The following is a 15,191-nucleotide window of genomic DNA, read 5'->3' on the forward strand; positions in this document are numbered from 1 at the left end:
ATGGGACAAAATAAAAAAATTTTTGAAATGCTACCAGGGCAGTCATTAGAGGGAAATGTATATCTCTAAACACTGTCAACAACAGGTTACAGAAAGAATAGATCAATAGATTTGTCATACAACTTAAAAAAACTAGAAAATCAACACATCTTAAAATCCTTATTCACTACCAAAATAGAAATCTGGAAAATCAAAGATGAACAAATCTAAACACACACACACACACACACACACACACACACACACACACACACACACCCAAAACATTGAATTAATAAATAAAATTAAGAGGTTTGGGTTTTCTTTAACCATGAACACTAAGATATAAAGCATTTGTAGAGCAAAGAACACAAAACTCCATCTCATTCTGCTTATTTTAATTCTACCAATCTTACTGTTAAACAAAATGTTGGCTCACATTAAACTATTATTTTTAAAAACCTGTTGTTTTATTGTTTAGATTTGGTTTCTTCTCATTTCAAAAACCTGCATTATAAGTCACTATTTTTCTATAAGGAATTTATATCAGAAAAATACCAATGAAATAATGTACAATTTAATTTGCTAACCTATTTTATCATCCCAACAGGATGATTAAAATATATTAATGAGGTAATTACAGATGAGGAAAAAAATTATAAAGTAACATTCCTAACAGGATCTGGCTTCAATGCTGTCCTTGCCAAGCAAAAGGTACAAAACCATATTACAGAATTCTTATAAATTTGTTCTGGTAATTCCAAAAGCAAAATTCATACTGTCTAAAAGAAAGAAGTGTTTTTTTCACCTTTCTAATGTTAACTCCTTTCATGCTCTTTATCTCATCTCTTCCCGCTACTCACAGGACTTGATCCAGCAATTACCTGCTCTGTCTCACTGTTTAATCACTCCTTCCCTCTACCTGCTAACATTGTCAAGTACTCTTTTTTTAAAAAGGGCAAATTTTCCTTAAACTTTGCAACCCACTGTCCTCCTCTTTCTTTCACCAACAAATATCTCCACAGAATAGTCAACATTTCCTGGACCTACATCCTCACCCCTCAATCCTTGCAATTCAGATCCTGACCCAGATCTTCTGAAAAAAAAAGAAAAAAAGAGCTTTCTTAAAGGTTAATCACCTTCTAATTTGTCAAAGACAAAAGCCTTTTCTCACAAAGATTTGATACTTTTAACACTCTCTCCTCCTTTGGCTTCCATTATATCATACCATTCTGTTTCTCTACCTAACTTCTTCTCTGCCATCTTTTCTGCCTCTTTGTTCTAAATCCCACGAGTATTCCACAATAGTCTGTCTTCAGTGCTCTATTTTTTCCTTTGATGATATTCTCTACTGCCATGATTTGAGAAATTACCTTCCTTCAACTGATTTCCAAATATATCACTTCACTCTTCACCTCTTGAGCAACAAGCTCTACTACTCCAACTGAATTAATCCTGCCACCACCAAAAATTCACCATTTCCACAATTAAACTTTATTTTTTCCCCCACAAACCAGGCCTTTCTCTTAACTGCTCCATTTACAATCTTAGTATTTAAAGCTATAAAAAGTCAATTACTGTGGATGTCAACCATATTCCTAAGTCCTTGGGCTTTTTAAAACTATAGTCATCTTTAATTTTTTCTTTTCCCTCACACTCCAAATCCTAAATCAGCTGTCAAGTCCTATCAATTCTAACTCCGAAATATTCTCTCATGCATCTCTTCTTTTCCACCCACAAGGAGTCACCATACTAGGGCAGGTTGTCATTTCTTGTGACCCTGTCCTTTATAACCTTTTTCAAATTTATCCTCTGTGCAGTCAACAAAGTCATCTTCCAAATACTCAGATCTAACCATCTACTTTCACTGTTCAAAGACCTTCATTAATGTCCTATTCTAATAATCAAGGTCTTCAACTATTCAAGTCTTATTTTATACAATCTGAAGTAAAAAAAAAATTGTCATTCCCATTCAGTTCTCTTCAACCTCCATATATATATTTGTGTAGGTAATCCCTCTACCTACAATTGAAACAGATTTCCTCCATATATCTCCCATATTGAAATCTCTTTTTCCCCCTCAAGTCTCACCTTCTCCATGAAGCCTTCCCTGATTCTCCATCACTCTCATTACACAGTTTTTCTGTTGTGCAAAATGAATTCCTTTCATGTACTTATATCCTTAACTGTATTACACAGTCGTTTATGTATACCTCTTATCCCTATACTTCTAGCAACTTGAGAGGAAAAGACTATGTCACCTTTAAACTTTTTTATCCCCAGGACCTAACACAATTTAATATATGTAGTAGGTGCTTAATAAATGTTTGTGGAATGTTGAATCAGTGAGGGGAAAAAGATAAGAAAAAAGTATATGGAAATATAAGCCTTTGACCTTATTTCAGTAATCTACATCCATTTCTGAGAAAGTTAAAAAGATGTGTTTTGATTTTGCTAAAGATAAAAACTATATGTGGCAATCTGTCACAAGATTAATTATGACCATAAACTGAAGAAGTGTGGAAAATACTTAAATATGTTATTCTTTAAATGATTCTTCATCTTTGATTGCCTCAATCTAATGCCAAATGAAACACTACCTCTTCGGTATTCTTTTCCTACAAAAATATCTGGCTCACCTATGTCTTTATTCATAGATTTGGCAAGGTCTTCAACAGTCATTCCATTCCATACCTCTACCTCCTGCTGTTCCTTTTTAGAGTTCTTCCAAGGTAACTTAGATTTCAGTGGTCTTTCTCCCTATTAAAAAAAATGTATATAGGAAGAAAGAGATCTAAGTGGTAAATTTAGATTATTTGTGGCTAATCTTTCTTTAATACAAAAGCTACTACATTTTTTTCAAACTATTCCCACAAATAATTTGATCATCAGATAAAAGTAACATGGGACATTACAAATTTAGGTCAATATACACTTTTTTTTTAGTTTGTTTTTTTTTTGCAAGGCAAACGGGGTTAAGTGGCTTGCCCAAGGCCACACAGCTAGGTAATTATTAAGTGTCTGAGACCGGATTTGAACCCAGGTACTCCTGACTCCAGGGCCGGTGCTTTATCCACTACACCACCTAGCCTCCCGATATACACTTTTTTTTTTTTAGGTTTTTGCAAGGCAAATGAGGTTAAGTGGCTTGTCCAAGGCCACACAGCTAGGTAATTTTTAAGTGTCTGAGACCATATTTAAACTCAGGTACTCCTGACTCCAGGGCCAGTGCTCTATCTACTGTGGCACCTAACCACCCCTATACACTGTTTTTAATGTAATAAAATAGCAGCCTGGTAGCAAAGGGCTCGAAAGTAGAAACTTAGGTTCAAATCCTGTTTTTGAAAATTATCAGTTGTGTGACCACAGGAAGGTTAACTTTCTGAGACCCATTAGTCTTCTCTACCTAATGGGAATAATAATGCTGATAATAAAAGGATAGAGAAAATCAAAGATTAGCTTTAAAGTACTATATTAATGCCAATTAATCAGTATTTCTGGCCCACTGACATTTCTCTTTACTTTCCCCCCTTCCCAAAAAGATTACCTAGTATTCAGCATTTAAAAATAAGGAATGGGAGTGGCTAGGTGGTGTAGTGGATAAAGCACGGGCCCTGGAGTCGTTCAAATCCAGAAGCAGACACTTAATAATTACCTAGCTGTGTGACCTTGGGCAAGCCACTTAACCCCATTTGCCTTGCAAAAAAAAAACCCTAAAATTAAGGAATCTTATTTTTCCAATCTTATTACAAAATTTTGGAAATTAATCTCTAAGAATGACACTAGATATTTTCATCTTAGCATTAACAATAAAGGGATGGCAAAAAGATGCTGGGTACCTTCTTTATACTTAAAAGCCTATACTGTGATAAAGCAACACTGATGAATGTGTCTGTTTGCCAGGACTGTGGTACACACAGAGTAGTACAGACAGGGTATGTAGAGGAGAGCACAAGCTTCCATTGAACCAAACAAACTCTTCTTCGACACAGTAGATGCAGCTGCCTGTATGCACTGGGAAATAGCATCAGATTGTCCAACTTCAGTATTATTCCTATGTTCATTTTCCTCCTATAAAAAAAATTTAAAAATCTTTAATATTGAATATTTCAACTTTAAAAAAAAGTCAGCACAGATCTGAAATCTCTGTTAATGAAATCAAAAATCATTTCTCATATATCAACTATAATTGATATTTATGCAGTTTGATTTTGAAAACACATTTCTTTTAGGGTTTCGTTTTTGTTTTTGTTTTTGCAAGGCAATAGGGTTAAGTGGCTTGCCCAAGGCCACACAGCTAGGTAATTATTAAGTGTCTGAGGCCGGATTTAAACACAGGTACTCCTGACTCCAGGGCCAGTGCTTTACATTTCTAACAAACATCTTTTAATAAGTTGCTCTTTACAGTAAATAGATTTATTTTGGTAAATCATTTCTTTCTAGGTCCATTTCAAAACAATCACAATTCACCACCTTGCTTACTTCTGAATCTTTTTGTTTTTAACATAGCAAAAAAAATGCTAAGCTTTCAAAAACCTTCCACATGGTTCCAAACCCAAGACATTAGCAAGAAATACCTTCCTTAATAACCAAGGAAAAAATCCATTAAGATTTAGATTCATTCAATAAGTATATGAAAATTCAACCACAAAACAAAAGAGGCACAATACGAATCACAACAAAAATATCAGTGATTGAATAGAACAGAATTTGGTGATGAGGCCATCCTTTAAAATTACAAGTTTTGAGGCAATTCTTTTGTCACAGATTAACAAAGAGAAGGTGGGAGGCAATTGAAGAAGGAAAAACCTGACACCATCAAAAAATGTGGTTTAGGGAGGCTAGGTGGCACAGTGGATAGAACACCTGGAGTCAGGAGGACCTGAGTTCAAATCAGACCTCAGACACTTAATAATTACCTAGCTGTGTGGCCTTGGGCAAGCCACTTAATCCCATTGCCTAGTAAAAACTTTAAAAAAAAAATGTGGTTAAGAACTAGAAAACATATTCAGGAATAATAATAGTTAACATTTACCTAGTTTTTTTTTTTGCTTTACAAATATTACCTCATGCCCTCACAATGACATCGGAAGATAATAATAGCATTTATTATTAATTTCATTTTACAAATAACAAAACTAAGGTACACAGATAAATGGTTTACCCAAGATTACTCAAATACTAAGTGTCTGAGGTTGGATTTGAATTTAGGTCTTCTGAATTTCAGGTGCAAGTCTCAATAAGCATTATAACATGGCTGTCACCAAAGAAATTATTGAACATGGTACTCAAGAAATCAACTAGTCCAGGGGTTCTTTTTTTCTTTTTTAAATTTTATATTAATTAAAAAGTTTTTTTCAGTTCCAAATCTCTCCCTCCTTTCACACCTTCCCCCATCCATTAAAGAGGTAAGAAAATAATGTCTGAAGTTGGATTTTAATTTAAATTTTCTGGATTTCAGATGCAAAGCTCAATAAGCATATTACATAGCTGCCATAATAAAAATTTATTGTACTTATACTTGAGGAATCAACTAGACATTCTTTTTTTCTTTTAAATTTATATCACTCCTTTTTAAATTTTTCTTTTCAATTCCAAGTCTCTCCCTCCCTTCATTCCTTCCTCATCCATTAGGAAGGCAAGAAATATGAAACCCATTATACATCTGAAGAAATAAAAACATGAAAATAAAGAAAATTTTAAAATATACACTTCAAACTACCCTCAGTTTTCAGTTTTTCTCTCTCTGGAGATGGATAGCATTTTTCATTGTGAGTCCTTTGGAATTGTCCAATTTGATAATTGTATTTTGACATAACTTTTCCACTGTAATTTGTTTTTTAAAAGCTATCCTGAAGTGTCCATAACGTTCATCAATAGATAATCAGAGGTTCGTTCACGATACAAAAAGAGATTAAGAATCCTAATCCAATTGCCTCATTTTTATAGATAGGAAAATCAGGTTTTATAAGGAAGGTTTGGGTGTTAGGTTTCCCGACTATCAGAGCATGGCTCTTTACACACAATTATGTTTATTTGAAAAAACTATAGAGCAATTGGCTGGAAAAAATAGCAGGAAAACTAAGTTCAAATCCTCCCTGGGCAAGTCACAGCCTCTCTCATCTATAAAATGGTGACAGTAAAGCACCCTTTCCCCAGAGCTGTTGTGAGGTAACACAGGTAGGTGAGATAACAAAGGTAAAATGCCTGGCCAACCTTAACGCACCATATAAATATTATTATTATTATTGACAACAAAGATCGGCGGAGAGAACTTGTGGGGCTTCGGCCCGAGTCATTTCGTCTGACCTTTGACAGTGGGGCTGCGGTACAAATTGGGGTGTGTTTGGAGACCTGCACTGACGTCCCGGTGGGATCAGAGGCCACTACAGGGCCTCGGGTCCATGATGGAAGGTGACAGTGACCGTGGGATCAAGTCCACGGGGATCTCGATGGACCGGGGTCCCAGGCAACGAGCAGGGCTTCCAGCCGGGGCGGCAGCGGCTAAACAAACCTCACTCACAGCGGAGGAGGCGAGTAGAGAGGAGCCCCGAAACCGGGAGAACGAGCTCCAGAGCTCCCCTTCCGGAGCCGGAACGGGTGGCCAGTCCGTCCTTCCAGGCCTCTTCCGGTTTCCGCCGGAAGTCATCCCTTCGTGGGTCACACAGAGCGAGCGCCACCCAGAGGTCGACTACCAGACAAGCAGTTGCAGTCCTGGCCCTGGAACCCGCGTGCGCATGCGCGCCTTTAGTACCCTCCCATAGGCTATCGATTCCCGATTTTAAAAATTACATCCTTTCCCCTTTCTTTGGGAATTCTTAATCCCCTCCCCCATTTTTCGCTTTCACCTTCTTCACCCTCCAGGGCCCTCACGAGATAATAGTTTTCTCGTCTGTATTGTCTTTCCCATTTGAGAGTTCTTCTTCCTTTTATCCCTAAGGTTTTGCATGCGGTAGGTATTTAAAAAATGCTCTTTGACCCACTCTTTCAATTCTGCTCCTGGCACCAAAAAGAACCTCTAATCTGACAGGTCTTGAAAAAAAGATAGAGGGCAGCTAGGTGATGCAGTGGATAGAGCACCAGCCCTGGAGTCAGGAGGACCTGAGTTCAAATGTGACCTCAGACACTGAATAATTACCTAGCTCTATGACCTTGGGCCACTTTGCCTTGCAAAAAAGAAAAAAAAAGATAGAAACATTGTTTCTCTCCCCCCATATCCAATGAGCTCCAGTTCCTGGAGCCCATGGTCTCCATTTATTTCCATTAAATTTTTATTATTATTTGTTTGTTTTTACAATTATACATAATTTTAACCCTAATTTTCCTAGGCTAAAAATAAAATAACAAGAATTTATTATTCTACTTTTTTTTCATGACTCCACTTGATCAAAACTGGGTCAGGAAGCTGGAGGGAATTTCAGAGATCCCCTCACTTTATTGAACAGAAAGATGAGGTCAAGGGAGGTTATGTGATTTGGCAGGTTATCAATGATCTTCCTAAAATAGGGCACTTAGAGTTAAAGCCAGTGCTACAAATGTGGACTTAAAGAGTACAAAGGGATTATCATTTTGTAGTTCTGAGTTTGACACCATCTTAAGAAGCTTGTTTACTGATTTTTTTTATCCAAGGACATCTTGTTTATTTAAGAAATCCTTCCATTTTTTTCTAACATTTATATCATAAATCCAATTAAAATTTATTATAGCATACTTTGTGAAGTATATCACTTCAACTTATCCAGTGTTCCCAGTAGTTTTTAATGAAGAGAATTTCATTTCTCATCATTTTTTAAAGTATATGTTTATCAACACTATATTTTATATTTTAGGTTCTATTCATGATTTTTCTATTTTGTTCTATTCACCTTTTTCTATTCATTTTCCAGTATCAAATTTTGTAACTTCCTCTTTATGGTACTATAGAGCTGTCCCCTATGCATAGTATGAAAGTGTTGTTGGAGCAAAATAAATGCCTCTTTCCTAGTCTCCCTCTACCCTTTAACCAAAAAGAGACTAATTTCTGCCAGAAGGGGAAATAGGAGGTTGAGACCAGAAACTTGGCCTCTTTTCTCTCCACAAAGCAAGGATTATAGTAATCTGCTCCTTTAACATTATTAGAAAAGAAGATGTAGTTTTCAGGTTCAAGCTAAATTTGTGATCACTATTTCTTAACGGGTAAAGCTTTATATCCATTACTTGACTTCCTTCCCACCAAATACCAGTTCCACAATGAATACAAACATAGCAAATATTTTAATATGTAATAGTGTTAGATATCTTCACCTGTTTTCTTTTTCCTAGTATTTTTGTTTTCTTATATTTGTTTTTCTAAGAGTATCTTGTTCTGACTTTATATTCATCTATGACATAACATTTTAGCTGATGTAAATTAATTTGGAATTATTGTCATTTTTGTTATATTTGCCCAATCCAATATTAAACAGGGCCATTTCTCCATTTGTTCAGTTCTTCCTTGATTTCTGTCAGAGTCATTTAAGGTTTTCTTTGTATTGTATGTTTAGATAAGTTCATGTCTATATAACAACATTTTATCATTCCTAATGTTGAAGAAAAAATATTAATATTGTCTGTTTTAGGTACAAATCTGCTAGAAACAAATCATTTATTTCCATTATATTTTTATTATTTATTTGTTTTTCCAAATATAGGTAATTTTAACCCCAATTTTCCTAGGCTAAAAATAAAATAACAAAAAAGGTAGTTTATCCATGAAGTCTTATTCTCTATAATCTTATACAATCCATGGGTGGATGATATCCCTAAAGATATCAACATTGATACAGAGTTTGGGGGGGCATATTTATATACAAAGGACAATGAGACATAAAATTGTTAGTGGCCAACTAATCAGGTTACACATTAGTACATAAAGTGGCACTAACCTGTTCACAAGGTGTCACTAACCTGTTCACAAGGTCTGTTCTATTGTAGGGAAACTGATAAGGATTAAGTTAGAAGGAAGACTATTTTATCCTATTCTGGGATAACCAGATGAATTCCTGTTCTCAGGATGGTGTTTATAATAAATTATACAATTGTGAAAGCTAAACTTACAAACTTGCATATGAATTCAGGAGAAAAAGGTTGTATGAAACAGAAAGATCCTGCTTTCAGATATATATCTAGAGAGACACAGATTTTTGAGGAGGTCAAAAGTTAACATTCAGATTTACAAACCCTAATTAGAAGCTAAAAAAATATTTTTATTAGAAATATAGTATTAAAGACATTAAACTTTTTTAGTTTAGATTATTTTCAATATTCATTTTTTAAATGTTTTCTCCCTCCATCCTCAGGTAGCAAGTAATCTGATATAGATTATTTATGCACAATCATGTTATACATATATCCACATTAGTCATTTTGTGGAAGAAGAATCTGAACAAAAGGGAAAACAATATGAAGATAAAACAAAAAACAAATTTTAAAAATTGAAAATAGTAAGCTTTGATCTGCAATCAGATTCCATAATTCTTTCTTTGGATGTGGATGACATTTTCCATCTCAGGTCTTTTAGAATTGTCTTTTGTCACTTTACTGCGAAGAAGAGCTAAGTCTATCACAGTTGATCATGTTCTCCTGGCTCTGCTCACTTCACTCAGCATCAGTTCATGCAAGTCTTTCCAGGTTTTTCTGAAATCTGCTTGCTCATCATTTATTACAGAACAATAATATTCAATTACATTCATCTACTATAACTTGTTTAGCCATTCCCCAATTGATAGGGATCCCCTCAATTTCTGATTCCTTGCTACCTCAAAGAGCTGCTAGGAATATTCTACAAGAACATGTGAATCTTTTCTCCTATTTTAGTATACAGACCTAGTAGTGGTATTATAAGATCAAATGTTATGTTTTTATAGCTCTTTAGGTATAGTTCCAAATTTCTCTCCAGAATGATTGGATCAGTTCACAACTCCACCAGCAATGAATTATTGTAGAAATTTTTCTTCATCCCCTCCAACATTTATCATTTCCCTTTTCTGATTAGTCAATCTGATAAGTGTGAGGTGGTACTTCAGAATTGTTTTAATTTGCATTTCTCAAGTTAATGGTGACTTAGAACACTTTTTCTATGACTATAGATAGCTTTAATTTCTTCATCTGAAAACTTCCTCTTGATAGCCTTTTTTTCCATTTGTCAATTGAGGAATGACTTGTATTCTTATAAATTTGACTCCATTTTCTATATATTTTAGAAATGAGACCTTTATTAGAAACACTGGCTGTAAAAATTGTTTTTCAATTTTCTTCTTTCCTTCTAATCTTGGTTATATTAGTTTTTGAACAATTTTATTTAACATTTTATAACCATATCATTTCTAGCTTGAAGAGAATGTCCATAGGACTTAATTATCCTCATGACCTTTGATATGACTATATCCCCAAGATGATTTTGAAGGAATTTTCAACAAGAAAATATGTTAAAATACAATTTGGGATTAACATTCCAAAACAAATTTTTCAGTTCCTCCATTGACTACTCCCCTCCCTTAAATAAAAGAACTCTTTCCAGTGACCAAAATCTAAATCCTTTGTCAATTCTGGTGAGAATGCATAAATGCAATCTATCACTTATCAATTTAATTAAGAGGAGTTGGCAATGATCTTAAGAGACAAGAGCTATTCTTTGTTTTAAATTTTGGTCACCACCCTTAATCCATTTCCCTAAGAAATTCTGTTCTCAACCTAACTTGCCTTCAAATGGGGTCTGGAATAGATTTTTTTTAAGATTAAAGAAATACATTTCAAACATGCTACCACAATGTAAAGATATAGTGGTATTCAGTATGTTAATTTAGGAAGAACATACTTTTATGTTTTATACCTCTATTTTGTGACAGGAGTTGTTATATAAGGGCAGCTAGATGGCTCAATGGATAGAGCATTGGGCCTGGAGTTAGGAAAACCTGAGTTCAGATGGGGCATCATCCATTTAATGTCTGTGTGATCTTGGGGCAGTTCACTTACCCTTTATTTATCTTAATGCACTGAAGAAGGAAATAACAAACTACTCAAGTATATTTACCAAGAAAACCCCTGGACAGTGATCCAGAGTCATGAACTGTCAGACACAACTGAACATCAACAAGGTTGTTATGTAGCCTTTGGTTTGTTTCTTGGGTTTGGTTCTGCCTCGGGATGAATTGCAACTCAGTCTCAGGAGTGCAGGTGTTGAAAAGAAGACAGAGATTTATTAAAAGATGTTATAACACATTAAGAAAGTGATAGAAAAGTGAAAAGAGTTTAAAGAGAAGACCATGTGAATTACTGATTGAACTGGTCAGGCCAACTAAACAGGGTTTTAACAGGAGGTTGAAAGGTCCAAGAGAATGAGCCCCTTCTTCAATCTCCTTAAATTCTCCCTCAGAGTCCATGGGAGGGAAGATGATGACCTGGGAGCACCCCAGGTCCCACACTGGAGATTTTGCTTTTGGGGGAGGGGTCTCTTCTGGGTGGACTTGGGTATTTTCCAGTGCCTGGCTACCTGGCCACCCCACCAGAAGACAATGAAATCCAAATAAGGTTGAAGGTCAGACCCTCAGGTGTGGCCTAAATTAGATGATAAAGGAAGAAGGAAGATTGCCTTAACAATGCAAACAAAAGATTTACAAAGTTAGTCTCCAACTGATCTCATCACTCCATTTCTCTGCATCAGTTATATAAATTGTTTTCCTGTAATAAGACAAGGACTTTAATAATATAGTTTGATAATGACATGTGTATTTTCCACAATTTGATAAATTACCAATGATGCGTGACCCCCAAATTTGATAAACAGCTAATAACAGTATGTTCCACACCTGATGAATAATTGCTAATAATGTGTATCCCAAATCTAGTAAATCACTGATTATCACTTGCGAATTTAGTTAGAAAACTAAAGCTTTGATTGATAGTTTGCTTTTTAAATGAAGACAAGCTGAATCATAATCATGGGATTATGGTTTTAGGACAGAAAGGAGTCTTTGGTACCATCTAAACCAAACCCCTAATTTTGTAAATGGAGAAATTAAGGGACAGAGAAATTTAGTGACTTGCTCAATCTCTAAAGGGTTAACACCCATTTTGATCCTGATCAAGGCCATATGCTGGTTCCCCCACCCAAGGCCCCCCATCACCTTTGCATGAACTTGATTGTCTTTGCATTTGCCAAATACTCCTTCTAGGAACTAGCTATTCCTGGAAGTTGAATCCTGGGAGGGTTGGCTATATGCCAACGTTTAATTATTTTTAGAACTTTGGCCGCAAGTCTTCCCAGGTCATATACATACTCTGCCCAGGTCATGCACAAACTCTTCACATGTTCTGGTTAAGTCCCCAAAAAAGCTTATATAAGCCTATTGGCAGTGTGCCATCTTTGTCTGGGACCCCTTAAAAGTCCCTAGCATTGAGCAGCCCCTCTTTCATCCATGGAGAGGATGCTCTGCCTAGGACTTCTCCCGATCAGGACTCTGAAAACTATAACGTGGGACTCCCCAGTCACTCTTGATTCAGATGTTGAAGCCCCCCCCCCCAAAACCCATTGGTGATGTTTTCTTTTAATATCTATATTTATGTAGACTTTGTTCTTTTTATTATATTGGAACTTATTGGTTACTTTTGCTGTAAAACTTATTTCTACCTGTTTTATAATCACTTTATTAAATATACTCTTTTTAGTTTTGTTGGTGTGAACATGTCATTTTGTAGGAGTGAATGGAAATCTAAACTCCTTAATCAAACAAGCTCATATAGATATGTGGTAAGTAGCAGAGCTGGAATTTGTACTCAAACCTTCAGAATTCTAATCAAAGTCTCTTTTTCCCATATCACATTGCCTCTACTACAGCATTCTTTTATCAACATTCTACCAAAATTAAAAAAACTTTGAATATGGGCTTAAGGAGAAAATATTCATTGGATATAAAGATCAGCCAGGCTAATTAGAGAGGTTCATTACTCAGGGTGACTTTTTTTTATTTTAAACATAGTAACTCATTAAGACTATATTTTTTGAGAAGGGGAAACTGCCAATTGGAAGAATCTTTGCAGCAAATTTCTTTAATAAGCACCTGATATCCAAGATATATAGGAAATGGATACACATATATAAGAATAAGCTCCCCAAGGGATAACTTCACAAGAGATTTGCAAACTATTAACAACATATGAAAGATTGCTCTAAATCATGAATAATAAGAGAAATATAAATCAAAATAGTTCTGAGGCATGTATGTATATATATATATGAATTTCATAAGTCTCCTATTGAACAAATTAGACTAACAGAGGAGTGGGTGAGATCAAATCAAAATACCAGCCAATTAAAGTTTGAAAAGGGTACTTAGAGACAACTTGCTTGTAATGCCCTGGAAGTATACTTTTGAATTGGATCTTTTTCCTTTCTGCTTCCCTCCCCTCACCAATTCTCCCTCCCACATCTTTCTGGGTTTCTTCCATCTCTTTGGCACCTTGCCCCCAGCCCCAACCCCATCCTTTGAGAGACTGTGCCCTTTTGTGGTTGGACAAGCCAAGGCAACATAAGGTGATTTAAGATAAGAGTAAATGAACAATGCAGGCTAACTAGAGGTCCTGTCTTAGGAAGCTATCAATAAATGTGATTTTAGCTTGATTTGGCTTTTGCTTCCTATTGGGGGGTTTTCTCAAAAAGTTTCAACTGGCTATATGGAGAGAGTGACATGAAAGTAATATTTTTTAAAAAGAGATATCACAGGGGCAGCTAGGTGGTAAAGTGGATAGAGCACCTGGCCTTGGAGTCAGGAGTACCTGGGTTCAAATCCGGTCTCAGACACTTAGTAATTACCTAGCTGTGTGGCCTTGGGCAAGCTACTTAACCCTATTTGCCTTGCCAAAAAAAAAAAGAGATATCACTAAATTTATTTGCTTTTTTTAATGTTTGGTTTTTTTTTTTGGCAAGGCAAATGGGGTTAAGTGGCTTGCCCAAGGCCACACAGCTAGGTAATTATTAAGTGTCTCAGGCCGAATTTGAATTCAGATACTCCTGACTCCAGGGCCTGTGCTCTATCCACTTGTACCACCTAGCTGCCCCTACTAAATTTATTTTTTAAGGACCACAAAAGGTCAGTAAGAAGAATAACAAAAATTAAATCACAGATCTTTGGCATTTATTAGACCCCTACAATGTGTTAAGCACATGTCTAATCTGATATTCTTCAAATTGGAATTAATACTTCAAATCTCTAGATTTCTGATCAGAAATTAGTCTTTTAACCTTTAACTAATAGTTATAAAATGTCAGTCTGCTATGTACAGCCTGTCTTCACTTGGCCTATGTGAATACTACCTAATCATCTCAATGCTAGCACCAATAAATTCCTTACCTGATCAATAAACCTCAAGACAAAAGATATCTTGGATGAGCAGAGAGAAAATCCCATTGTTATTTGTAAACATTTACTTTCCAACCTAAGTGGGATTCTTGTCAATAGGAATTTTAAGCAAATATCTTAAGATTTGAGAGAATCAGATTTTAAAACCATGTCATCTATGTGAAATCTCATTGGTTGCCTAACTCATTCTTTATCCTTTCTGTATAAAATGCCCCCCAAATTTTGTATCAGCACTGGCATTCATAAGGATAACATCCACCCATGGGTTTTGGTAAGATCCTAGAGAATAAAACTTCATTTATAAAATTAACTTTGTTATTTCATTTTTAGCCTAAGAAAATTATAGTTAACAACTGAAACTACAAAAAAAAGAAAACAAAAGACAGTTCTTGCCCTCAAGGAGTTTACAGTCTATTGGGGAAGCACTGGGAATACAAAAAAAGAAAAGAAAAATAAAGTAAAAGAAAGACAGTCCTTGCCCTCAAGGAGCTTACAGTCTACTGGGGAAGTACTGGGGTTACAAAAAAAGAAGAAAAATCCTCGCCCTCAAGCAGCTTAATGTTTGTCATTCATTCCCAAAGAAAACCACTAAATTAGGGAGGTGATGCCTTGACAAGCATATGAATTGGGTTTGAGTGGGGGGTGCTGGGGTAAGACACCAACCTCACTTTCTCCTACAGAGCCATTTGGGTTCAGTGGCCAGATATGAATCAAGACAACTGGAGATGGACCTGTATGTGAGACATTCAGGGTTAGGTAACTTGCCCAAGGTCACAGAGCTAGAAAATGTCTGAGGCTGCCTTTGGCAGTGGATAGAGCACTGACCTTGGAATCACA

The 15,191-nt window shown here is 35.7% G+C and overlaps 1 protein-coding gene across 4 annotated transcripts in view; it reads right to left on the minus strand.

The window, feature by feature from the left end:
* The window catches only part of MTIF2 (mitochondrial translational initiation factor 2), a 38,095-nt gene extending 31,479 nt beyond the window's left edge, over positions 1 to 6,616 (minus strand). The window contains exons 1-3 of one of the 4 annotated variants that reach the window (XM_074206322.1): positions 6,289 to 6,616; positions 3,819 to 4,050; positions 2,619 to 2,739 (exon numbers count right to left, since the gene is read on the minus strand). In XM_074206322.1, coding sequence (XP_074062423.1) covers positions 2,619 to 2,739; positions 3,819 to 4,043 — 346 coding nt within the window. In that variant the 5' untranslated portion in view covers positions 4,044 to 4,050; positions 6,289 to 6,616. Of the gene's footprint in view, positions 1 to 2,618; positions 2,740 to 3,818; positions 4,051 to 6,288 lie in introns of those variants that run through there. The other 3 variants (XM_074206331.1, XM_074206336.1, XM_074206342.1) reach the window with 3 other exon arrangements.
* Positions 6,617 to 15,191: the final 8,575 nt, after the last annotated feature.

Source organism: Macrotis lagotis, chromosome 1, assembly GCF_037893015.1.
Source record: "Macrotis lagotis isolate mMagLag1 chromosome 1, bilby.v1.9.chrom.fasta, whole genome shotgun sequence".
Taxonomy (NCBI): Eukaryota; Metazoa; Chordata; class Mammalia; order Peramelemorphia; family Peramelidae; genus Macrotis; species Macrotis lagotis.